Here is a 26,997-nt window from a genome sequence, read left to right as displayed (position 1 = left end):
GGGGTGGTCATAATAATCTGGCCACTCAGTGTGAGGTGAGCTCTGACTTGGGAGTCCCTAAGGCCTTTCTAAGACATGTTAAACCTGCTCAGGGGCCATAGATCTGCCCAGCACCCTATCATTTGCTTTACAGCCCTGTGCTGTGTGTCACTTTGCTCAGACTCCACTCAGAGTCCTCGGGTGTCTTCATCACGTCCTAGGCCACTGGGTCAGAGTGTCTCTTAGTGGCTGCAGGTCTCCCAGCTGCGCCCTTTGCTGGAGTCCCTTCTGTGCAGCTGTGCTCTAGGAAGTGAGCAGTGCATGGGAGCCCTTCATCCTGGGGGAATGAGGGTACATGCATAGGGGCGGGGCCTGCCCAGAAGGTGCGCCAGGGCGCATGCTCTCCCCCAACCCCCTTCCTGCACTAGGACCGTGGACACCTCTCAGAAGTGCCTGGAGGAGCTGCTGGGGAGAACATGGTCCTCGAGGCTTCACAGGTCCAGAGGATGAACCAGCCCCCCCAACTGAGCTGGGAGCTGGAGCAGCTGTGAGAAGGTAGGCAGCAGCCCCTGGCTCCGGGGAGCCAGCCTGGCTGCAGCTTCTCCCTCACCCAGGGAGCTCAGCCCTGGGCTCTGAATCTCCTGGGTCAGCCCATCCTCAGCCAAGTCAACAGGGTGTTATTCAGGGGCCATTTGGGCAGTTCCATTGCCATTCTCCCCACGGAGAACATGAAGGGTCCGGCAGCCTGGATGTCAGGACATGAACCACATGTAAGTGTTGTCAGATTTCTCAGCGCCTCTGTGGACAGTCCCAGGATCTTCCAGATGACAACACGCTGACCCCAGAGGCTGCCTTAGATCTGTCCATGGGGGATTGAAAGCTCTGCATGGCAGGATCCTTCCCCAGTGCCCACTGACCCCCATTCTAACAGCAGCCTGGGCTGATTCCCTCTGTTCATGTCATAATCAGACAGATGGGTTCAGTCTGCTGTCTTCCTGGGCAAGGAGCTGCTAACTGTCTGCTTCTCAGGCCTCTCCATCTCATTCTCATGTGTGGGCCCCTCCTAACACCCAGATGAGGTGGGAAGTTGGCCAGGGGAAGGGGGGTGGGATGACAGGCCATGCAGCAGGGAGCCTGGGCCCCCAGCAAACAGGAAGCAGGCCCTGTGCTCAGCACCAGCACGCGTGCACCTGAGAGCGCGGGGGAGGGGCGCTTAGAGCTCAGCAGGCGCAGGAGGGCCTTGGGCTGGGTGGGGAGGGGCTGCTTTTCCAATTCTCATCCACATCCCTCAGCGTCAGGGAGAGGCTGCTGAGAGCAGGTGGCTATTCCTTCTCTTCAGGGGTCCCATCAGCTCCAAACTAGTCAGTTCCTTGAACTGGGAATCTGGGTGAGAAGGTAGTTCTGTGGTTGGGTGTCCCAGCTCTCCTGGGGCCAGGGGTGGGCAAAACGGGAATCCCTCCTCTGGGAGGTCAGGGTCATGGGGAGCACACTGCCCCCTGGTGGAGCACACGAGTGTTGCCAGTGGCAAGGTCCCTCTCAGATCAAATGCTTGTCAGAGACCAGGGTGGCTGGTGGGGTTGGAGAGGCCCCTGATGCGGACACTGAAGGTAGTGTGTGAGCCCCTGCAGGCCAGTGCCCGGGACTTGTCGGTGTTCCCACGCCTGCTGCTTCACTGGCAGCCCAGGAACAAAGTATGGAAGAACTTTTGCGTGGATGGTGTGGAGGATTCCCGAGTTAGAAAGGCTCAGCTTCCAGTCCTGCTTCCTCCACCTGCTGGCCAGGCAGCCTCTTTTAAACCTCAGTTTTCTCATCTGCAAAATGGGGGCAACGGAGCTGCCTCACAGGATTGCTATGCGCCTCTCCTGAGAGGAGACAGTGAAGTTCTATGCCGGCCTGGCCCACAGGGTGCCAGCATCGGATGGCTGTCCTGGCGCCCTGGTCTATTAGAGACATTCATTGCTCTGGCTCTGGGGGTGCTGGTGAGTGTAGCACCCAGGAGAGAACCACTGTTGTTTTCCCCATAAACGGCTGTGTCATCATGAGAGCCTGAGGGGCGCTGGCCTTGAGGGCACAGAGGCTGGTCATCAGCTCCCTGCTGCCCTGGGGGGTCCCTCACCCTTACTTCCCAGGAGTGCAGCCCCATGGTGTGAGTCAGGAGGTGGTGGGGTGAGGGCAGGTCACTGGGAATGTATCAGATGCCACAGAACTGTACGCTACAAAATGCTTAATACGGTGAACTGTGTTGTATATATTTCATCCCAATTTTCTCCAAATATATGTATTTATTGATTCAGAGAGGAAGAGAGAGGGACAGAGAGAGAAGCACCAGGGATGAGAATCATTGCTCGCCTGACTCCTGCACTCCCCCTACTAGGGATGGAGCCTGCAACCCAGGCCTGTGCCCTCATCTGGAATTGCACTGTAACCTCCTGATTCATAGGTCAACACCCAACCACTGTGCCTCGCTCATCGGGGTCACCCCAATTTTTAAGTGTTATTTTTTAAAAATATATTTTATTGATTTTTTACAGAGAGGAAGGGAGAGGGATAGAGTTAGAAACATCCAAGAGAGAGAAACATCGATCAGCTGCCTCCTGCACACCCCCCACTGGGGATATGCGTGGAATCGAACCTGGGACCCTTCAGTCCGCAGGCTGAGGCTCTATCCACTGAGCCACACCGGGTAGAGCAAAAGTGTTTTTTTTTTTAAGCGAAGGCTGCACACATACTCTCTGAATGAGCTCAGGTTGTGACTTAGTGGAGTTTTAGGCGGTTAGTGTCCTTTGTAGCCTTGTCAGGGCACAGCCTTTGGCATGTTTTCGTGTGTTGAGAGCATGCGTGTTGGTGTGTGGTCAGCACTGAGCTGCAGTTGGGGCCACGAAGGTGCGTTTGCTCCCCTGCTGAGCTCCATGCTCCTCGGGGTCTTCAGTCTGTTGTGGCTCCAGGGTCTGTGCCGCATCCTTGCTGGGCGATGAGGTCCTGTGTGACGTGGGGCCATGAGAGCCCGCGTCCCCTCCAGGTCCTTCCTGCTCCGGGAATGGGGGGGGGTAGGAAGCAGGTGGGGTGCAGCCCTAGCAGCAGTGCAGTGTGAGGAGGCTCCCCGGGCTGACGATGTGGCCCTGGAGGGACAGGTGAGGGAGCGCCTGGTCCCTCACACATTCCTTTACCTACAGTCACGCCCCTCCTGGGGCAGGAAGGGGCTGGGAACCCCCGTTCTTCTCGGGTCTGTGCTCCCCTTTCTGTTCTGCGTTCCCGCTGATTCAAACCAACAGAGGAAACCTGCCCTTTTCTGTGTCTGCCTTAGGTTTCCATCTCGTTTGGACTTCAAGCCATTTCTCTCTCCTGTCTCATTCTTTCTTCCGTGCCATCGTGAAATCGCACAACGAACTCTCCCCCAGAAGGACCTGGCCCGGGGCTGGCAGTGCTGGGCCCACCCGCCCAGAGCCTCTCCACCCGCAGACATGCTGGTCAAGGACCGAGCCTGCCACCCCCCAGCAGAGCCCCCACTCTGAGGGCTGGCACAGACCACACATCACTGCCGTCTCTGTGAGTCTCTGAAATCCTTGAATAGACACTCAGGTTGGAATTAGTAAGAAGCGGTTCCACCGTGTTGAAGTTTTGCATTGGCACCTCCACGGATACCTTTCTTCTTAAGCTCTCGGGGCTCCCCTAACAAACCGAGCTGAGCCAGCAGAGGGGCCACAACGGCTTCAGGAACCCTCAGGTGCTCACAGCAACCGCCCCCTGGGAAAAAGGGGGGCACCCAGCTGCCCAGCCTCAGCCCCTCAGACCTAGGGTTCGGGGGGAGGGCTGTCTCAAGGCCGGGGGCAGAGAGGGGAAGCGGAACTTCTGGAATCTAGGCTCTGACTCCACTTTGCTTTCAGCCTCCATCCGAATCCTGGCGTTGGAGGAAGAAAACCAGACCCTCCAGGGCACAGTCCAGGAGCTGGGGGCGCCTCCCTGGCCCTGCAGGAGAGCAGCGCCAAGTGCACGGAGCTGCAGGAGGAGAACTGGCAGCTCTGGAAGGAGGTAACGCTGGGTGGTGTCCCAAACACACGGGTGAGCTGGGGGCCAGGTGACCCATGGGGAGACGGGTGTGAGGTTTGCTTTAAAGCCAAGTTCACTTTGTGACCTGACTGTGGGCTGGGTCGTTGGCTCCGCAGGCGGAAGAGTTGGGGATGCAACTACAGAAGGAAAAGGCCAGCAGCCAGCACTTGGAGACCCTCAATGAAGAGCTGGAGGGAGACCTTGAGCAATGGTTCAACATCATACACTCCCTGAAGGCACACAGGGCCGAGCAGGTAGACCCTACAGAGCGCATGCCCCCCTGGCGCCCTGCCTGCCAGAGGAGCGTCCAGGGCCACAGCCGTGTCCTGGTCATTGATCAGTGATTCCTGGGTGACCAGTTCCCTCGCTCAGCTGCAGCTCATACCAGCCATTCTCAGGCAGGGCAGGGAGACGGGGCAGGTATGGCCTCCCAGGGATACTGGCCATCTTGCTGACTGACAGGACTGGGGGGAGGAGAAGAGCCAGGCGGTCAGGCTGAGGTAAGTGCTGGCCACTGGTGGGTGACTGGTGGCCTCCCCAGGGCTCCTGGCCCCCCTTCCCTGTGGCCCCTCGTGTTTCCCTTGGACCCTCTGCTTCACAGGGATTGGAAGGGACCCTGGGGACACATTGGGGGGAGGGTTGGAAAAGACCCCTGCCCATCCCCACCTCCCTCAGTTCTGCAGAGAGAAGCCACTCACAGTGGCTGGCTGTGCAGGCTCCTGCGAGTCTGTGTCTGTGCCTAGCGGGTGGGTTTCCCTCCTCAGGCAGCAGGACCAGCTCAAACAGGAGGCGGCGCTGCAGGAGCTGAGGAACCCCCTGACCACCAAGCAGGAGGCCCTGCAGCAAGAGCAGGAGGCCAAGGCCCTGGCCGCACAGGAGAACGAGAGGCTGCGGCAGGAGGTAGACAGGTAACCGCCTCCGCCCCTGCAGGGCAGCTCATGAATGGGAGAGTTTACATTGTTAAATCCTCAGAACCTGCTGCATATGTTGCAGTGCAGGCGTGTCTCAGCTCAGACTGGCTGCGTGGTCAGTGCTCAGTGGCCACACCTAGCAGTGGCTGCCTGATTGGAAAGTGCACTTGGCCATCCCCATGTCATGGGCCGTGTTGGACCGTCCGACCGGTGTGATCACACCGAAATGGCATCTCTGTGACGTGGACTTTTTCTTCTTTTGGGAGCAGATTCCCAGCAGTGGAGTCACAGGGTCGTGTGGTGTGGGAGACGCTGATCTGGGCTTTAGTGCTCACGTGCATGAGGCAGACTTGGGAGGAAGAGAAACGTCACTTCAGGAGCCAGATCAAGATGTTGGCCGAGGAGAACCGGAGCCTTCTACAAGACGATGCGGAGAACAAGGCTCAGTGCATGTAAGGGGCGGGGCTGACCGACATCTGTCCACACAGGGCTCCTGGCGTCCAGCTCCACGCCCAGGCCTCCACAGTCTGGGCAGAGCGCCCCCTGGTGCCCTGCTGTCTCAAGGGCAGAGACAGACCAACTTCCCAGCACATCATCCTGTTTCCCGGAATGGGTCTAGCTTTCTTCACGGAGGGGTGTTTGGCTTTTGTTGGCTTTTCAAAGACACTGCCCATTGCCAGGCAATTCTCAATCTGCTTCTGCAATTAATTTCAATTTAAAAATATGACAGGGGCACCTAGGGAAGGAATCCACCTCACAGGCTGAGCCCTTTCTGTGTCTGGATTCCCCTTGATGGGCTGGAGGAGGGCTGTGGGTGCGCCGTGGCTGTCCTCCCTCTGCCAACAGGACACACACCTGGCTGTGGTGTAGGCCCTGTGAGGCCTGCAGAAACAGGGACCCAATTGCCAGGAACCAGGAGACGTGATGGGCTGTGAGCAGAGCTGTGTGCACACCACATAGGTGTTGAGGAACTTTATGGAGGCAGAGAAGGCAGCAGGTGGTGGGAGTTGGAATTCTGCTGCTGACCTGGATGGGACAAGGCTGTCCAGTGGGGCAGGAGGCGGGGGAGGTGAAGTTGGAGCGTGGTATGGTCTGTGTGCAGGGAAGTACAGGCAGTGCAGAAGGGAAGGCTGGGGCAGGCGGCGCTCAGCTGTGGAAGGCATCCATGTCTCACTAATGATTGGGATTCACTGGGAGTGAGTGTTTAAGAGATGCCGGCCAGCAAGTCTGAGGGAGCTGCCAGAGATGAGGCAGGAGGAAGAGGCTGGGTGCTGGACACCTTGTGGTTTGGACGTCAGGTAATCTGAATGCATCTGGTGGGTCCAGGGTGGTCTTCACCCTTTGGTGCTGTGCTGCTAGACTGTCCTTGCTTGTGATCGGGAATGGCTGGACATGAGGGACAGAGACCTGGTCACAGTGACCACAGGGGCACTGGCCCAGCCCCCAAGGTCACGGTGCTGTTTCACTGTTCTCCGATGTTGTGTACAAAGGGCACACCACCTACCAAGGATGGTTTACATGGAAAACCACACTATAGTTTTAGAGTAGAAATGACTGTGGCCTGAAATGGGCTCTCTATAATGCAGCTGGTAAAAATGACCAACAGAGGGCAGGCAGGTGCTAACTAGAAGAGCAGGGCCTGGTACCAGGAGGATGATCTGATGATGGTTCTGCATTAGACAATGTCTGCAGGAGGCCAGGGAGTTGGCAGGCTTCCTGGGTCTGCTCTGAGCGGAATCTTCCGCAGCCCGGGGAAGGTTGTGGGGCCTGCGCTCCATGAGTTTGTGTGCCTAGGGGTGGGGGGTCGGTCAGAGCCAGACAGGAAAGTGTTCTAGCATAAGGCCCAGCAGCAGGGCTGTGGGAAGAGAACACAAACTAGAAGAACATACGCCAAACCACAGATGCTGGGAGCAGAGTAAGGTCAGCAGTCAGGGGCCCAGCGGTTTGTGAGCCATCACTGTTCACGGGCTGCTCACTTCATGGTGACTCTCAGAAGAGCCCTCGAATTAGGTGGGACCTCATCAGCTTCAAGGCCGAAGGAGCCTGAGCAGCTGCCTCAACCCAGCAGAATCATTTTCAAGCAAGAGAACCAGGGTCTGACCTGTCAAGGCCCAGGCATTTCTGAGCTGAGGTTCAGATGGTTCAAGGTTTGCTCTCCTGAGATGATGTACAGCCTGTTCCTAGATGCTTCAGCAGGTCTTGTTGACATGTAGGGTTCCCAGACCCACGACACGTGCTTCCATCTCCCTATTCCCAACTCCAAGATCATGATGGTCATGAGCACCGTGATGTCTGAGTCCCAGAAAAATGCCAGCTTTTCTCCACCAGTTCCCAGTCTGGGCCAGTGAGTCAATTTTGAGTCAAGTCTGTTTTTTCTTTCCCCTCCATTATAGAGACAAGTCCAGTGCCTTACATACAATAAAGGAAGAAGAGTACAGAATTACGGATCCACAGAAGTGCCAGGATCCTGTTCCCAAGAAGTGAGTTGATTCAAGCAGCAGTAACTTAAACACAGAACAGGAAGCTTACATGTTCACAAGTGGGGAAAGCTGTAGCATCTAGAGCAGTGAGCAGTTTGTTGGGCCTGCATCTTCTACTCCATGGCAGGTCCCTCCCAGCACTGAGCCAATTCAGAGTTTCTTTCCGTCCTGCCCTCAGGGTTCTCCTGTGAGGGATGGCAAAGCCAGCTGGCCATGAGCTTGTTTAAGGGAACAGAGAGTCTGTGGTTTGGAGCCACTAAAGCAGGAGTATCAGGTTTTGTCTCAAGGTTTCAGGACCTAGAAAACCATGTATTTGTTTGGGAAGGAAGCTTGAGTCAGACACCTGGACCAGCACTCATAGTCTTCAACCACAGGAACCTCAGTCTTCCCTACATTCTTCTGGAGTCACTGGACCCCAGGGTGATTCACAAACACATTCCCTTCTCCAGAGATCAGCAGCCCCGGTGTTGGGCCGGCTTGGTCCCCGAGACTTCAGGCCACTGTCCTGCAGGGCTTCCCCTAGGCTGGGGCCTGAGCCCCGGGTGCTGGGCCTTCACATTGTCCTGTCCCAGCCCAGCCTTGAGGTCAAATCACCATGAATCCTGCAAGGCCTCTCTGCTGAAACCACAGAATTTCCGCTCTCCCACCTGTCCCTTCTGTTGACAGGGACATTGAGGCATCGAAGAGGAAAGGAAGCGAGTTGAGTAAGCACAGTGCTGCTCCGCGGCAGAGCCAGGATTAGAACCCAGATGAGGTCCTTCTTGTGACATTGGAAAGCCTCCATTTCCGGTTAGCTGCAATGTATTGCCCTTTACATTCACTGTTTTCATTTATTTTTACTTTCTTTATACTTCAAACGAGGATACTTTTTGAGAAATATAGAATTCTCCTCACGTGCTAAGTAAAGCACTGGCACAAGGTGCCACTATATTCATTGAATGGAGTCAGAGCATAAATGACTCACTGAGTCCTGATTCTGGTTTTGCCGTGTGTAACGTTTCCATCGCTCCTGAGCTGGAGAGGCTTCGCATTTTCCAAGTACATTTAGGAAATGTGGTTTCATTTGTTATCATGTGGGTGTTTTTTCCCCTTTCTCTCTTGGGTTATCCGGGGATAACAATTTAGCAACTGGGTGCAAAGAGAGTCACTTTTGGAGAAGCAAAAGCAAGGACAAGTCTCCTGTAGGCTGCCCAGCTCTGTCTAAATGTCTCAGATTCTGGTCTTTTCATCCCCCGCCGGGACCACCCCCAGGGCCGTGGTTCCACGCGGTGCCTCGCCTTGGCCGGCGCCTAGCAGGCGACTTAGAACTGGTGCGGACCAGGGGAATCCGACTGTTTAATTAAAACAAAGCATCACGAAGGACTGCGGCAGGTGTTGAAGCGATGTGATTTCTGCCCAGTGCTCTGGAAAAAAAAAAAAAAAAGATTCTGGTCATCCACTGACTTGCCACCCTCTCCTAACTAGCCTCTCAGTTTTTTCGACGCTAAGGGTTTCCGAACCTTTCCCTTTATTAGCGTCTTCATGATATACCCTCCCTTATTTCTGAAATTAAATAAAAAAGCACAAAAAAAAACAGTACATAGAAACCCCCACAAATAACAGAATACTCTAGTACCTAAAGGCCAGATAACACAGAGTGGACGCCTCCTGCTGACCCCAAGCTGAAGTAGCCAAGGTGGGTTCTGATTTCAGAAGAGATGAGTGGTCACAGCCTCTGGGCCGGACTCCAGCACAGTGCAGTTTTCCAGGAGCCTCGGGACACACACACAGGTCCTTGGCCCACAATGTCCGTGCTCAGCAAGTCCCCTGGCTGACTGCTACCCCCTCTCGAGAACCTGCAGTGTGAAGGTCATGGCCGTGTGCAGTGCAGAGCTCATCAGCGGTCACTGTGCTTCATCACATGTGTGGCCACCGTTGGAAGATTTTTTCTTAAGAGCTATTTTTGAGCAGCTAAGTCACAAACCACTGCGCTTTACTCCAAGTTCATTGTCAGAGCAGGGAATCGTTGGCTTTTGCAGATAAGTCCCCTTTTAGATACGTTTTATGTTTTGAAGTATTTATTGCTCCACTCAAGCATTTTGAATAACTGGATCCAGGTTGCCGAGCCAGGATTCAGTCCAGAGTGACATTGGGGCTGTGCTAAGGGTGTGCGACATCTTGGATGCTGCAGTGAGAGGAGCAGTGGACAGACAGAACATCAGCTCACAGTCACTGACAGAGCTGGGAGTGCTGGTCCAGATGCCTTGAGCTACTGCCTTGTGTTGTCTCCAGCTGTCCTTGTACCATCTCTCTGATTTTGCCCTGCTTACATCACCTCTGTGATTACGTACATCTTTCCCCTCAAATCGACTCACCATTTCCACTTGACTTTATTTTAAAAAGAAAGGTTATTATATGGTGGGCTGTGGGAAGAGGAGAACACAGACTAGAAGAACAGATGCCAAGCCACGGATGTTGGGAGCAGAGCAAGGTCAGTGGTCAGGAGGTGTGCCCTTTGTACACAACGTCGGAGAACAGTTAACATTCACCATATAATCACGGTGCTCATGACTGTCATGATCACGATCCTGTCAATGGCAAAGCACTGTCACCATAAAACAAGGTCCCCATCAAAGTAAATGCGTGACCATCACACTGTCCCATTCAGTGGATGCGGCACTGACTTGATCTCATGCATCCGCTCTGATTCCTGGGCTGCCAAGTGCTGGGCTGTCCTCCACCTTCTCCCGAGCGACCAGCTGGGAACTCGCGCTCTCTCTGCCTTTGCTGCTGTCTGCACATCTCCTCCCCTGTGCTCCGCATGCTGACTTCATACAGTGGATGCTTGTTTGGTCCACTGAACAAGACTTAAAGCCAAATTTTCCCGATTTCAAGTGGTAAGAGGTGGGTGCTTCAAACTTTATGGTGAGTGCAGACACTGAGTGGCTGGGGGCTGGGGGATAGGTCCTGGGAGAGTGGGGAAGGAGCAAGAATCCCAACAGTGTGCGTGGCTCTGGGTCTACAGTCCTCAGGCGGCCTGGAGCGAGATGCTGTGCAAATCAGCCTTGTCCTAATGCTCCCAGAACTCCAACCACATGCATTTTTCACTTGTATTTGGAGAGTCCATCGCCTGTCTTACTATGAGGTAGTTGAAGGTCTTTTCAGGGTTTTTTTCCCAATTTTTTTCTTCAATTACTTTTGACAAGAGTATATGTTCATGGTAGAAAATTCAGAGATTGGAGAAAAGCACAAAATACAAGGTAAAACTGATTTTGCGGTCAAAATCACCATGCAGAGATGAGGATTTTCTCCCAGCTGCTCAGGGCTCACCCTCTGAGCCATGGTTAGAGCAAGGGCTGGCCACCCAGGACCTCAGCTCAGGTCTGCAGCCAGGGGCTCCCATTCATACTACAGCTGTGAAGTACGCAGCCCCACTTTTGACCCCAGGGCACCGTGTTCCCTGCTGCCTCTGCTTCTAGGCCTTGGTGAGATCACCCCACCTCGGCATGTTGCAGCCCCATTTGTCACTGTCCTTCTCTGCCCCAGGCCCTGGGGACTTAATACGAAAGGGACGGGCTCCCAACAGAGGCAGCCTTGACCGAACATGTGCCTCCACTGAACCAGCCACCAAGCCCTAGCCATCCTGACCAAGGGTGCTCTGTATGTTGGGGTGATGCTAGGCTGTGAACAGGCCGAGTAGGTTTGGAAATTGTGGTCCTGGCCACATGGCCTGCACAGGAGACATCTGGGGAGGCGGGTAGGGAAAGGGAGGGCTCTCTGAGGACACTCCTGCCCTCACGCTTGCCTTTCAGTTCTTCCTCTCTTCTCTGGAGGACACTCCCCCAGTTGCCGAGATGACGTGCTAAGTGATCTCTTCAGAAAGACCACCATCTCCCGATAATCAGAGGCCAGCCGGGCCTACCTGCCAGGAGAGAAGGGGCAGGATGCCCTCCAGCTTGGTGCTCCCTCAGGATGACTGTCCATACCTCTGAGGGGAAGCTGTCTGTAATACTCTTGACTCCAGACACTTTCTGCACTTTGGGAAACAATGGGTGTTAGGGATGCTCGAGGAATTCATTGCTGGACTCTCCACACAGCCCAGCACTGGCAGCCGCAGCCCGGTGGACAAGGGGGTGAGTCAGCAGAGTCCATGGACTGGCTGTGGGAGAGAGAAAGTTACGCTGGAGAATACAGGAAGAGAGGACATCACTTTAGGGCCTTAAGCGAGATGTGAAGGTCTTACCTACAGATGCTACAAGTGCAAACACTTCCAGCATCACATCACAGAAGTCTCTGAGCCTCATCAAGGAGCCCCCACTCCTGATAGAAGGCAATGGCCACGTGCTCAAAGTTCATATCCTGTGGTAATGGGGACAGTCAGTTCTTGATCAGCTTCTCTCCTAGGATTTTATATGCATCATACTCCCCACCCTCCACATCCAGTGGCTCCCTCTACTCCTCACATCAGAGAAGACACCACGATTTGGTCTCATCAAAGTCGCTTTCTTCTTTCATTTCACCCTTTCGCCCCCACCCCAGAGCGCTAAGGCCACCACTTTGCAGTACCTACTCCACATAATTCTTTGAAACACACTTCTCTTACACGGCTTCATTCTCAGAGGCATTACTTCAGAGAAAACATAAATCTGCTGTTGTGAGAACTGGTTGTTTCCTAATCACCTTCTTTTCCAAAATTATAGTTCACCACCTTCATAATCTATTTGTGTTACTCTTTTCCCTTACCCACCCACGTGGAGATTTCCAAGCCTAAGTGACACTGATGTATGCTATCTTGTTCCTATGGATCACTCTAACAGCCCTAAATAACAGGCAGGTGGGTAGATAAATGGCATCTATGCTCTGTACCTGGCACGTAGCACTACCTACTTACTCCATACAGAAGAATAAACTCAAAATGGATAAAAGACATAAACGTAAGACAGGAACCATAAAAATCTTAGAATCTTAGAAGAATCCATAGGCAGCAAAATCTCAGACAATTTTCGTAGCAATATGTTTACGGATACATCTCCTAGGACAATGGAAACTAAAGAGAAGATAAACAAACGGGACTACATCAAAATAAAAAGCTTCTGTACAGCAAAAGAAACCATCAACAAAACAACAAGAGAGCCCACTGCATGGGAGAACATATTTGCCACTGTTACATCCAATAAGGATTTAATCTCCAAAATATAGGGAATTCATACAACTTAACAAAAGAAAGATACACAATGGAGTCAAAAATGGGCAAAGGACCTAAATAGATACTTTTTGAAACAGGACATACAGACGAGGCCAAGAGACATATGAAAACATGCTCAAAGTCACTAATCAGCCAAGAGATGCAAATCAAAATGACAATGAGGTATCATTTCACACCTGTCAGAATGGCTATCATCAACAAATCAACAAAACACAAGTGCTGGTGAGAATGTGAAGAACAAGGAACCCTCATGCACTGCTGGTGGGAATGTAGAGTTGCACAGCCACGAGGGAAAACAGTATGGACTTTCCTCAAAGAATTAAAAATGGAAATTGCATTTAACCCAGTAATCCCACTTCTAGGAATATATCCCAAAAATTCAGAAACATCAATGAGAAAGAATACAGTAGGTCCTCGGGTTACTTCGGAGATCTGTTCCTATGTTTCGATGTAATGAGACTTTTGCCATAAGTTGAAACCCACCTACATAAGCACCTACATCACTCACATGGAGCACATACACAGCAGTAATGAAGTGAAACATTGAAAACAAATTTAAAGAAAGATAACAATTCCTGATCATTACTTGTGGTAAATAAATAATAAAAAACATAATGGAGCCGAAACCGGTTTGGCTCAGTGGGTAGAGCGTCGGCCTGCGGACTGAAAGGTCCCAGGTTCGATTCCGGTCAAGGGCATGTACCTTGGTTGCTGGCACATCCCCAGTAGGAGATGTGCAGGGGGCGGCTGATCGATGTTTCTCTCTCATTGATGTTTCTAACTCTCTATCTCTTTCCCTTCCTCTCTGTAAAAAATCAATAAAATATATTTAAAAAATAAAAAATAAAAACAAAAAAACCCTAAACATAATGGACACATGAACATATGTCGAAATGATGGAAATTTTTGTGTTATAATAAATGGGAGATGGTGACGTAACCACAAAATGACCTACGTCAGACTACACATAACCTGAGGACTGCCTGTATATGCACCCCTATGTTCACAGCAGCACCATGTACAATATCTAAGATTTGGAAACGGCCTGAGTGCCCATCAGCAGATGAGTGGATTAAAAAACTGTGGTACATCTACACAATGGAACACTACGCTGCTATAAAAAAGAACTCTTACCATTTGCAACAGCACGGATGGACCTAAACTAAATAAGCCAATCAGAGAAAGATAAATATTACATGATCTCACTCATTTGTAGAATATAACGAACAACACAAACAAATGGAACAAAAATAAATCCAGAGACATGGAAGCATTGAACAGTCAACCTCAGACGTAAGACAGGGGAGAGGAGGAGGAGGGGTAAGAGGTCAACCAAAGTACTTGTGTAGATGCATATAAGCATAACCAATGGGCAAAGACAGTAGTGGGCGAGGCCTGTGCTGGAGGGTGAGAGTGGGCAGGAGAGGTCAATAGGGGAATAGGAGACATATAAGACTTTCAACAATAAAGAATTTTTATAAACACACAAAAGACCACAATCAGACGTCAGATATCCAGAGCCCACCTCCACTGCTGCTGCACTTGATGTCCCTTCAGCAGACACAGCCAACATCTCTCCACGTACCCGTCACTCAAGTCCCAGCCCCGAATGAGCCTTTGCACATCCTGGTCCCTGTTTCTGGGAGGAACCCCCACCCCTCATTCCACTCGTTGCCAAAACCAGGGTCCACGTCATAAAGCCCCAGCCGTGGCCTCAGGACTCTGGGCTGAATGTCCCCAGGTCCCAGGGCGGGAAGAGGGGCCGATGGCCCAGGACCCCACGACCTCAGAGGCCACCAGAGAGTGAGGCCCTGACAGGAGCCCCGCAGCCCCGTCCCCCAGCGGCTCTGCGCCCGCAGGAACCGGCGGGAACTAAAGGGCTGAGGGCCGGGCACCCACCCCAGGACCCAGGGGCTCCGGCTGCTCAGGGCCCTGGCCCCGCCCCGGGGGGTGACGCCCGCCGCCCTCGGGGCTCAAGGTCCCCCTTTGTTCACAACCACCCCCGGCCCCGGCGCCCGGAGCAGGAAGTGAACCTCCTCCCGGACCCGCCGGTCGTCCTCTCCGTCGCCTTTAGACACAAACCAGGCCTGGGTGCCCCCCTCCCGGCTCAGCCCCCCACGGCCTCCCCCGGCGGCCCCGCAGCCCGGCGCCCTCCCTCCCCTCACACCCCGGGGCCCCACGAGGACTCACTGCGCCAGACGCTGCGCCCTGGGCGGCGGGACCCGAGCGGCGCCGGCCCCGAGGCTGGAGGGTCCGATGGGGTGAGGCCGAGGGGCCTCTGTCGGCGGAGAGGAGTCGGGGAGCCTGGGGGACCCCAGTCCCGGGTGTTGGGGCTCAACCCGCCTCAGGCCCGCCCTGCGCAGCGGGGACGCCGCCTCCCCCGACCCCTCCTTCGCGCCACCAACGCTCAGGCGCGCGGGTGCCGAACCCTGCAGGACCGTTACCGGAAGCCACAACGTCCGTCCCCAAGGACGATACCGGAAGTCCGGCCCTAACTGAAAGTGCAGGAACCCAAACGCGCCTATCTCAGCGGACGCGGGCGCAGTGCCTTCTGGGTGATGTAGTTTTCTCCCGCGCCCCTGGCTGTGACCTTGGGGAGTGAAGGTGACGTGGCGCTGCCAGGGGCGCTGGGGAAGGTGATGGGACCAGAGGCCGGGTTCACGGGGACAGACCGACAGGCCCCCCAGGGGACGGGGGATCGGGACAGACCCCCAAAGGACATAGGCACAGGGAATGGGAACATCTCAACACCATCAACAATAAAAAATACACATTACATTTTATTTAAAAATGTATAATAGGGCTCAGCTGGGGCCTTCTCCCAGGACCTGTCCTTCCTCCTCCTCCTGCAGCTCAGGAGACCTGCCGCCCTCCATCTGCCCCTGCCTTTCGGACTGGGAGGCTGCCGCGTGTTGGGGGGTGATGGCACCTGGTTCCCGCCCGGCTGGTCACCTGCGTCCTCCCGGCCCCCCATCCAGTCCTCCTCCTTCAGTCTCTGTTGGCCGCCCACCTGCTCCTGATCCGGGAACTTGCAAGAGGGGAGCTGGCGCCCCCTAGTGTCCTCACCCACATGACTCAGGATTCAGAGCTGAGTGTCTTTTCAAGGTCCCAGGTCCCAGAATAAGAAGGGGCTGGACAGCCCCAGGACCCCAGTACCTCAGAGGCCACAGACTGTGAGGCCCTGACATGAGCCCCACAGCCCAGTCCCCTCAGCGGCTCGGCCCCCACAGGAACCTGTGGGAACTAAAGGGCTGTTGAGGGCCTGGCACCCACCCCAGGACCCAGGGGCTCAGGCTACTCAGGACCCTGGCCCACACCCCGGGCTGGGTGACGCCTGCAGCTCTCAGCGGTCAGTCCAGTGCGCAACTGCCAGTGACCTCATCAGCTACACTGTCCTACAGGGTCCTCCTTGCAGCCCCTCCAGCTGGCCTCTCCCTTCTAATCTGTTCTTCCTCTGGGCAGTTTTGGGAAAACATCAGAACCCTCCCTCACACAATGTCCATCTACTGATCATGGCAAACGATGACCCTGACTTCCTCACACACAACCTCGCCTCTGCTTGCTGTCGCCTTTAGACACAAAACAGACCTGGGTTTGCGGATCCCTCCTGGTTCAGCTGCACCACCATGTCCTCACAGAGGCATTGCGTGCGGCCCACAGCCCCTTCCCCTCCCCACAGGGCACATCACCCACGAGGGACTCACTGTTCTGGACACTGTGACCTGGGCTGCAGAACCAGACACGCGCCAGCACCGTCGGATGGAGGGTACAAGGGATGAGGCTGAGTGGAACCCTTTGAGGAGAGAGGAGTCTGGGAGGCACCGAGGCCTTAATCCCGCCAGTGGGGACTCCATCAGCCTGACACACCCTGCACAGCCGGGCCGCTGTCCATGAAGCCCCTTCCTGGTTGTAACCCAGTCCTGGACCCTCTGCCTCCATAAACACAACAAAGAGGTCAAAATGACCACCACGTGGAAGATAATGGAAGTCCCACCCAAACCAATAAGCACTGGGACCATGTGCTTCTCCTGGGTTTTCATTGGCTAAACCCAGCCACCATTACGCGTATTGCCCTTTGGGGAATGTACTTTTCATGGCCATGCAGATGGCATGATGATACCTGGTACTGACCATTGAAACACTGGTGTTGGGGTGGGGGGCTAGGGGGGCAGTGGCACTGGGAAATAAAACGTTAGGATTTGGGGTCTTGACTCCGGAATCTCGAGAGTGTTGTCTGCAACTGTTCTCATGTTTAGAAATATTTCAGATTAAGTGAAGCTCAGAATGCTCCTTCGGATTCGAAGTGTTATTTCTATTATTCCAGAAGTCTGCAAACCTAAATGGAGATTATATATATATTTTTTTTAATTGACCTTTAGAGAGGAAATGAGATGGAAACACTGATTGCCTGCCTCCTGCATTCCCCCCCCACCCCCACCCCACTGGCATCTAGCCAGGAAACTGGCTTCTGCCCTCAACAGGATACGAACAGGCAACCTTTCTGTGCATGAGATGACACTCACACAACAGACCCACTCCAACTGTCAGAGTTTTATTTCTAATTTACAAATTTCACATTTTTACAAGAAACAGCCGGCTATGAGAGAACATACATAATCCTATGCTATTCATTTAAAAAGAAAACTTGAAAAGATACAAAGACTAAGAAGTAGACTTTTCCTACATTGTGTGCATGTCTGCAGTCAGCACACATTGTGAAGCTATGGAGCTAACAGTTACTGAATGTGCCCTACACGCACCAGGCCCTGGATTCAATGCTTCACAAGAATTATATCATTTAATCCTCTCCGCAAGCTGACATGGCTTACCCATCTATTTCCTGGGGAGGAAACGAGGCTCGGAGACTCAATGTGAACTGTCTGATTGTAGAGGCAATAAAAGGCAGGGCTGGAAGACAGACACACAGGTGTCTAATAACAGGGATCTGTTGTGGCCCATGAGCATAGAGCTTTGGCTGAAGGAGTTCTCACAATCACCACCCTCATATGGCTTTTCTTCGGTGTGAATTCTCTTATGGTTAAGGAGACAGTGACTGGACCCACATGATTTCCCACATTCACTACACTCATACAGCTTTGCACCAGTGTGCACTCTCTGGTGAAAGTTTAGGCTATACTTTTGACTGAATGACTTCCCACAATCACCACACACATAGGGCTTTTCACCAGTGTGAGTTCTCTGGTGCCTCTTGAGGTGACACTTTTGAGTGAATGATTTCCCACAATCACTACACTGATATGGCTTTTCTCCAGTGTGAATTCTCTTATGGATAAGGAGATGAAGACTGGACCCACATGATTTCCCACATTCACTACACTCATACGACTTTGCACCAGGGTGCACTCTCTGGTGAGTGTTGAGGCTACACTTTTGACTGAATGACTTCCCACAATCACCACACACATAGGGCTTTTCACCAGTGTGAGTTCTCTGGTGACTCTTGAGGTTACCCTTTTGAGCGAATGATTTCCCACAATCACTACACTGATATGGCTTTTCTCCAGTGTGAATTCTCTTATGGATAACGAGCTGATGTCTGGACCCAAATGATTCCCCACATTCACTACACTCATACGGCTTTGCACCAGTGTGCACTCTCTGGTGAGTGTTGAGGCTATACCTTCGCCCGAATGACTTCCCACAATCACCACACACATAGGGCTTTTCACCAGCGTGAATTCTCTGGTGACTATTGAAGGCACACTTATGCCTGAATGACTTCCCACAATCACCACACACATAGGGCTTTTCACCAGTGTGAGTTCTCTGGTGACTCTTGAGGTTACCCTTTTGAGTGAATGATTTCCCACAATCACTACACTGATATGGCTTTTCTCCAGTGTGAATTCTCTTATGGATAACGAGCTGATGTCTGGACCCAAATGATTCCCCACATTCACTACACTCATACGGCTTTGCACCAGTGTGCACTCTCTGGTGAGTGTTGAGGCTATACCTTTGCCTGAATGACTTCCCACAATCACCACACACATAGGGCTTTTCACCAGTGTGAACTCTCTGGTGACTGTTGAAGGCACACTTATGCCTGAATGACTTCCCATAATCACCACACACATAGGGCCTTTCACCAGTGTGAACTCTCTTGTGTTGAGTTAGGTTAGAGCATTGCCTAAAGAACTTCCCACAATCAGTGCACTCATAGGGCTTTTCTCCCGTGTGAACTCTCCTACGTCGATTGAGGTTAAATGTACCTATGGAGACTTCCCCACATTTGTTACCCTCATTATTCACTTCTTCAGAGCAGACACGCTGATGTCGAATGATTTTCCCGCTGTTGCTGGCACCGTTTTCATGTCCACCCCAATTGTGATGACCTTTTCCACTCACAAATTCCCATGAAATCTCACTTTCACTGTGTGGCTCCCCAGGGCTGAGAGGGGCCTGGTGCTGGAGAAGCCCTGAGATGCCTGGGGAGACTTTCCCAACCTTCCCATTGCTTGAAGGTACCCAAGATCGGAAGCTGCAGCAGGTCACAAACGAGGCCCTGCCCACAGCTTCTTCCCAGGGCTTCTCTCCACTGGCTTCCGCCTGCTGCTGGTGAGGGTTTGCACTCAAACAGAAGTCTCTCACACATGTGTCATTGAAGAAGACTTTCTGCTCAAGGTATGTTGCTTGTGACTCAGTCAGGCGCAGAATATCTTTGAACACTGAGAAACACCACATACACCGAAGGGTCCTCTGGGTTGCTGGAGCTGTCTCAGAAGCCCTGACCTGTGACTCTCCTTGTACACATACACTCTGCTCAGAACAGGCCTCCCCATCATCCGTTTTATGCCAGCAACCTGAAAAGAGAGAAATGAACAGAAACTGAATGTTGACTGTGGTGACGGGAAATTCCATTGCAAAAATGTTTTGCACATAATATTTGGGTTGTATGAAATTGTCTGAAAACAAGAGATGTGCAGGAAGAATTAATAAGAAGCTGTTGTGAAGGGGTGGGCCTCTGAAGGTCACAAAACAGGGAAGACTTCACCAGAACCATGACACACACATGGCAAGGACCACGTGGAAGAGAAGATGCATTTACAGCTCAGGCCTCTGCTAACAGTGCTGAGCAGGGCTGGTCTGCTGATGAGAGGGGCAAGCTGTGCAGAAGGATGGTTATGTCTTCTTCCAAGTAAAATTCAATAAGCAAGTAGCAGGTCTTTGACGACTACTTAAGCATGTATGTGCACCTCATACCACATGTGCAGGTCCATGTAGGAGAATACTGCACAGGGAGCAGCGCAGAGGGACAGATGATGCAAAATGGTGACAAAGGTGAAGGTAGCCATAACCCAGGAAGTCACAGATGAAATCCAAGACAGCAAAGTGTCAGAATAGGAAAGAGAAGGTAGAAATGGGGGGCAGCCAGTGGCACCTTTCCCTAAACACAGATGGAAATTAGCTGGTTCCTGGTACCATCTGACCACCACCACTATGTGATACCTTCACCCAGTTGTCATTCAGTATGGCCAGACCTCCTCTGAGACCACCTTGCATGGTCACCCTATGGGGAAACCAGGTTTCTTCCTGATCTTCTACTCCACCAATGCATAAACCCTAACTATTCCAAGTATTAATTAAAGACAACGGAGGAGAGCAGCCAGCTCTGGCTCAGAGCAATCTGGCCCACAATAGTACCCAGCTAAGGTAACATTACAAACAACAGTTGAAGAAGGGTTTTAAAAGAACAGCCCAAGGTTCACGTAAGTGAAGAACATAACCTGGCAAAGGCTGCCATAAAGCACCTTTCCCTAGAGGAAGGGGGAAGAAGGGAATGAATATGCATATTGTCACCCTCCCACGGAGAGGAAGAGGAAGGTGGGACCCATTAAGCTGCCTGTAAGACTCCCACTTTCCATACACTTTCTGCACTTTTTGAGGCAATGGGTGTCAGGGACGTTCGTGGAGTCCATTGGTCAGGGCTCTCCACACAGCTCAGCACCGGCAGCCACAGCACATCTGACAACACAGTGGCGGAAATGAGCAGTGCCCGTGGTCTGGCTGAGGGAGAGAGAAAGCTATGTTTTGAGAATAAAGGAAGAAAGGACATCACATGGGAACACTAGAACATATGAGAAGGTCTTACCTGGAGATGAGACCAGTGCAAACACTTCCAGCATCACATCGCAGTACAGAAGTCTCTGAGCCTCATCAAGGAGCCCCCACTCCTCCTGAGAGAAGGCAATGGCCACGTCCTCAAAGTCCATATCCTGTCGTGATGGGGACAGTTCAGTCCATGATCAGCTTCTCTCCTAAGCGTTTACTTTAGTCATATTTCCCACTCTCCATATCCACTCCCCACATCACAGAAAATAGCAGGCCTTGCATCCATCAGAGTCACTCTCTCCTTATATTCCTACTGATACTGTGTCTTCACACAGCAATAGAGCAGATGCCCAGATTGATTATACCTGATCTCAGGGCCTCACATTTAGGGTCAATGCAATGGGTGTCACCAGCACAGGGGACAGATAAATGCTGGCCATATTGAGAGAGGTGAGTGATTTGACACTGGTCTTGTGGGGCAATATCCTTCTTGTCCAACAGATTCTCCCTCCAAGACCCCGAAAAACATGGCATCACTAGTCACCCATTCGATTCCAGGCCTAGGGTGCTGAGGCCAACACTTTGCTCTACCTGTTTCACACAATTCTTTGTATCACACTTCTCCCATACAGCTTCATTCCCAGAGTCAAAACTTTAAAGGCAAAACATATTCACCATGAAGAGGAGGGGCTGTTTTCTAATCATCTTTTCAACCTTCTAACTCACCTCCTCTGTAATGTATTTCCCTCTTACCCTTCTCCCTTCCCCAAACCCGTAGAGATTTTCAAGCCCAGGTGACACTGATGTGTGCTATCCCATTCCTATTGATCACTGTATCAGCCCAACAACACCAGGCAGGTGTGCACCTATATGACACCTAAATTCTGGGCCTGGCATGTAGTGCCACAACACCAGTCTTTTCAGGAATTACCCTAAAATTCCCCAGTTATCACCAGAAATGGACTCAACCTTCATTCCTTCTATGTTAAAATCAGGGATCTGTGGCCATGAATTCACACTCCCTCTCCAAGGGCCCATCACTCCTCCTCCCACACCTCTCTCACACCTGCACTCCCGTAGTCCCAGCTCCCATAGACATCTCCCTGGACTTAGTCATTACTCAGCATGTGTGTTCCAGAGACTGCATGGCAAGTTCAAACAGTATCAAGTACAGTGGGGTCTTGATTTACAAGTGTCCCGACTAACGAGTTTTTTGAGATACCACCTGTCTCTTGGACGATTTTTTTTTTTTAATTAAATCTTTATTGTTCAGATTATTACATTTGTTCCTCTTTTTTCCCCCCATAACTCCCCTCCTTCCAGCTCCCACCCCACCCTCCACCCTCACTCCCCACCCACTGTGTTCATCCATAGGTGCATGATTTTTGTCCAGTCACTTCCCGCATCTCCCACACCCCTTTTTCCCCCAAGAATAGTCAGTCTATTCCCTTTCTATGTCCCTGATTCTATTATAATCACCAGTTCATTCTGTACATCAGGTTATTTATTCACTTGATTCTTAGATTCATTTGTTGATAGATGCATGTTTGTTGTTCATAATTTGTATCTTTACCTTTTTCTTCTTCTTCCTCTTCTTAAAGGATACCTTTCAGCATTTCATATAATACTGGTTTGGCGGTGATGAACTCCTTTAGCTTTTCCTTATCTGTGAAGCTCTTTATCTGACCTTCAATTCTGAATGATAGCTTTGCTGGATAAAGTAATCTTGGTTGTAGGTTCTTGGTATTCAGCACTTTGAATATTTCTTGCCATTCCCTTCTGGCCTGCAAAGTTTCTGTTGAGAAATCAGCTGACAGTCGTATGGGTATTCCCTTGTAGGTAATTGAGCCTCTTTCTCTTGCTGCTTTTAAGATTTTCTCTTTGTCTTTTGCTCTTGGCATTTTAATGATGATGTGTCTTGGTGTGGTCCTCTTTGGATTCCTTTTGTTTGGGGTTCTCTGCGCTTCTTGGACCTGTAAGTCCATTTCTTTCACCAGGTGGGGGAAGTTTTCTGCCATTATTTCTTGAAATAGGTTTTCAATATCTTGCTGTCTCTCATCTTCTGGCACTCCAATGACTCTGATATTAGACCGCTTAAAGCTGTCCCAGAGGCTCCTTACACTATCTTCACACTTTCGGATTCTTTTTTCATTTTGCTTTTCCAATTGGGTATTTTTTGTCGAATCTTTGGTTTGATTATTGTACTCCTCTGGTCTGCTATTGGGTATAATATTCTTTATTTCAGTCCGTGTATGCTTACTTTCTAATTTCTTTATCGTAGCATCGAGGGTCTCATTAGTTTTCGTGAGGCTCTGCACAAATTTATGGCAAGCCCTCAAAATTGCGATTCTTAGCTCCATATCCTCCATTTCTGTCATGTTTTTTTGTCTCCGCATCTTTTATGCTTTCTTGGTGCAACCCCTTGTGGTCTCTCTCTTGGACGATTTTTTGCATTGAGTTGATAGAGTAATTTGAGTTAACGAGCTCCTTAATGAGCTCGGTCTCGGAACAAATTAAACTCCTAAGTAAATACCCCACTGCACTAACCTGACTCTGAGTGCCCACACCCAAGACAAAGCCTTCAGTTCCGCTATGAAGGTCTCCCTCCCAACTTGTTTTTTCCTTCCACCTCACCTATTGAGAACCACATCAGATCTCAGTTACCCAGAGCCCACCTCTACTGCTGCTGCACTGGATGTCCGTTCTCCACTCACAGCCTATGGCCCTCTACCCCATGCCCAGTGAGTCTCACAGATGCCCACTCATGCCCAGAAGCAAATCAACCAAACTGCATGCAACACACCAGGTCACACAAAGGGTCACAAGAAATCTGGGTGAGTGTTTAAGAAGTAAATATGGCCCTAACCGGTTTGGCTCAGGGAATAGAGCGTCCCAGGTTCGATTCCAGTCAAGGGCACGTACCTTGGTTGCGGGCACATCCCCAGTAAGGAGTGTGCAGGAGGCAGCTGATGGATGTTTCTAACTCTCTATCCCTCTACTATCCTCTCTGTAAAAAATCAATAAAATATATTTTTAAAAAGAAGAAGTAAATATGCACTAGCCAAAGTCTAACCTTTTTTGAATTACTCTTCTACCTCCAATAGAAGTAGGTGACCTTCAACTCCTCCCTGATGCAGATGGTTATTTTTTTAAGTAGTCTTCATCTTGAACTCCTCAGAGTTCCAGATGGTCATTGACCGGTCTCTGAAATATCTCATAACTTAATAGGAAAAAATAAGATTTTACATTCCAGAATGTGCAAAGGCTTGGAGTGCAGACTAAGCTGATTCAGGGACGAACAGGGGTCCATTTTACATTGCTTTTCTGACTGTGAATTTTTCCTTCTCAGTAGATGGTGCTTTCATATCTTCAGGTGATAAATCCAAACCTTCACATCATCTCTGATTCTTACCTCTCTCTACGATCCTCAAAATTAGGAAATCCAGGGGCCACACCTATAACCCTGATCCATATGCAACTGCTTCTTCCACACCCACAACCACCACTGTGCTCCAGGTCCCCTCACTCTCACCAGCACTATCACAGCAGCCTCCGCCCTGGGCCTCCTACCACCGTCCTCACACCCATCCTGTGCATCAGGCTGCAGCCACGGGGAGTCTAATGAGACCTGGGACAGGTCACCTGCTCTGCTGCTCCCATGACCCCAGTGACCCCATCGCCAGCAGAACAGAAACCCAAGTGGTCACAAAGCTGCTCTGCACTTGGTTCCTGTCCCACTGTTTCCAGTTCCTACTTTTTTAAAAAATGGACCCCTGCTCGTCCCTGAATCAGCTTAGTCTGCACTCCAAGCCTTTGCACCTTCTGGAGCCCATGCGCGGAAGGACCTGTCACACACAATCCCACTGGCTGCCAAAACCAGCTGCCACTCATCTGACCCTTGACCTGGGCCTAGGATTCTGGGCTTGGTGTCCCTTCAAGGTCCCCAGGTCCAAGGTCCCCCGAGAAGAGGGGCCGTGAGCCCAGGACCCCACGACCTCAGAGGCCACCAGAGAGTGAGGCCCTGACAGGAGCCCCACAGCCCCGTCCCCCAGCGGCTCTGCGCCCGCAGGAACCGGCGGGAACTGAAGGGCTGAGGGCCGGGCACCCACCCCAGGACCCAGGGGCTCCGGCTGCTCAGGGCCCCGGCCCCGCCCCGGGGGGTGACGCCCGCCGCCCTCGGGGCTCAAGGTCCCTCTTTGCTCACAACCACCCCCGGCCCCGGCGCCCGGAGCAGGAAGTGAACCTCCTCCCGCACCCGCCGCTCGTCCTCTCCGTCGCCTTTAGACACAAACCAGGCCCGGGTGCCCCCCTCCCGGCTCAGCCCCCCACGGCCTCCCCCGGCGGCCCCGCAGCCCGGCGCCCTCCCTCCCCTCACACCCCGGGGCCCCACGAGGACTCACTGCGCTGGACGCTGCGCCCTGGGCGGCGGGACCCGAGCGGCGCCGGCCCCGAAGCTGGAGGGTCCGATGGGGTGAGGCCGAGGGACTCTGTCGCTGGAGAGGAGTCGGGGAGCCTCGGACGCCCCAAAGTCGAAGGTGGCGGCGCAACAGGCTCAGACACACCCTGCCCCCGGGGCGCCGCCTCCCCGTCCCCTCCTCCTCCTGAGGGACGCTGAGAAGCCCGGGAGCCGATGAAGAAAGAAAAATGTCCGCCAGGAGGAGGACACCGGAAGTCCCGGCCTAACCGCACACACTGGCACCAAAACACCTTGCGTGGGCGCAATGCTTTCTGGGTAATGTAGTTTTATGAACCGCCCAGCGGAGGGCTGGCTTTCCAGCCCAGGAACTTAGGGAACAAGGTGATGTGGCGCTGCCAGGGCCCGACCTGGGACGCAGTCCCGACCGGGGCGCTTAAGCCCGAGAGACCAGTAAACAGAAGAATTCTAAACGTCCGCCGCGAGGAGGATGACGGAAGTCCCGCCCTAACCGGATGCGAAGGCATCAGAATTCCGTTTGCCTCCGCCTACGTGTGCGCATTGCTTTCTGGGAAATGTAGTTTTCTCAACCGCCCAGGGGACAGTGTGTATCCCAGGTAAGGACCTTCCTGAATAAAGTAGCTGTGATTAAAAAAAAAGCAACCATGTAGGTTGCTTGGTATAAAAGAAAGACAAAGATTCTTTTTCATTGAATCCCTATAAATGTGGCCTGGAAATTACTCTGGAAGTAAAGAGAGGTTTCCTTCAAAAAAAAAAAAAAAAAAAAGGGCAATAACCTTTTTGCCTCAGTGGATAGTGCGTTGGCCTGCGGACTGAAAGGTCCTGGGTTTGATTCCGGTCAAGGGCATGTACCTGGGTTGCAGACACATCCCCAGTAGGGGGCGTGCAGGAAGGCAGCTGGTTGATGTTTCTCTCCCATTGATGTTTCTAACTCTCTCTCTCTCTCCCTTCCTCTCTGTAAAAAAAAAAAAAAAAAAAAAAAATCAATAAAATATATTTTTTTAAAAAAAGGAGTTGTGATACCCCAAATGGCACTGGAGAAGGACAAGTAGGAACAGGGGCCTGGCACAGACTGACAGATCTCCAAGGGGGTGAGGTGGGGAGGAGTGGAAGAAACCTAACAAAGAATATATACACAGGGGAGAAATGGGAGACATCTGTACCGCTGTCAACAATAAAAAAAAATACATATTTTTTAATGTTTAAAAAATCAATATAGCCCAGTTGCTCAATGGTTGAGCATCAACCTCTGAACCATATCATGGTTCTATGCCCAGTCAGGGCACATGTCTGGGTTGTGTGCTCAATTCCCAGAGGTTCTCTGTCATCATTGATGTTTTCCTCTCTCCCTCCTTGTCCTTTGCTCTCTCTAAAATAAAATATATTTTTAGAAGTATGTACATACTAGAGGCCAGGTGCACGAAATTCGTGCGGGGGGGGGGGGGGGCGGAGGCGTGGGGGCCCTCAGCCCAGTGTGCACCCTCTCAAATCTGGGACCTGTTGGGGGATGTCTGATCCTCCAGAGGGATGGGGTCTAAACTGGCAGTCGGACATTCCTCTCACAATCTGGGACTGCTGGCTCCTAACTGCTCGCCTGCCTGATTGCCCCAAGCTGTTCCCCTGCCAGCATGATTGACACCCATCTGCTCCCCTGCCAGCCTGATCACCCTCAACTGCCCTCCCCTGCAGGCCTGGTCGCTCCCAATGACCCTCACCTTCCCGGCCTGATCACCCCCAACTGTCCTCCCCGGCTGGCCATCTTGTGGTTGCCATCTTCTGACATGAGGGTGTGAGGGTCAATTTGCATATTGTCGCTTTATTGTTTAAGATATGCATATCCCATGGACATAGACAGTAATGTCGTGAGGGCCTAGAGGCGGTGAGGGT

At 52.0% G+C, this 26,997-nt stretch overlaps 1 protein-coding gene across 2 annotated transcripts; it reads right to left on the bottom strand.

The window, feature by feature from the left end:
* Positions 1 to 17,138: 17,138 nt before the first annotated feature.
* On the bottom strand, positions 17,139 to 25,327 carry LOC138999746 (zinc finger protein 551-like). Of its 2 annotated transcripts, XM_070401965.1 has the most exons (4): positions 25,076 to 25,327; positions 23,749 to 23,895; positions 20,716 to 20,839; positions 17,139 to 19,426 (listed from the first exon to the last, which is right to left on the bottom strand). In XM_070401965.1, exons 3-4 carry the CDS (start codon positions 20,834 to 20,836, stop codon positions 17,469 to 17,471), a joined length of 2,079 nt encoding a protein of 692 aa, XP_070258066.1. In that variant the 5' UTR covers positions 20,837 to 20,839; positions 23,749 to 23,895; positions 25,076 to 25,327; the 3' UTR covers positions 17,139 to 17,468. The 2 variants fall into 2 exon arrangements, with proteins under 2 accessions (XP_070258066.1, XP_070258065.1); XM_070401964.1 differs by lacking the exon at positions 23,749 to 23,895.
* Positions 25,328 to 26,997: the final 1,670 nt, after the last annotated feature.

The sequence above is a fragment of the Myotis yumanensis genome, unplaced genomic scaffold (genome assembly GCF_028538775.1).
Source record: "Myotis yumanensis isolate MYYU_CA2020_CCGP unplaced genomic scaffold, mMyoYum1.0.hap1 SCAF_23, whole genome shotgun sequence".
Classification (NCBI taxonomy): Eukaryota; Metazoa; Chordata; class Mammalia; order Chiroptera; family Vespertilionidae; genus Myotis; species Myotis yumanensis.
Note: the sequence above shows the minus strand (reverse complement) of the source record. Positions and strands in the feature narration are given on the sequence as shown.

What these genes read in the sequence shown, in the direction of transcription:
- LOC138999746 (XM_070401965.1), bottom strand. Translation starts at nt 20,836, where the DNA reads ATGGACTTTGAGGACGTGGCCATTGCCTTCTCTCAGGAGGAGTGGGGG. An exon ending in TGCACTGGTCTCATCTCCAG is followed by an intron (nt 19,427 to 20,715) that starts GTAAGACCTTCT and finishes CTCTCTTTTCAG; the next exon opens with GTTGCTGGCATAAAACGGAT.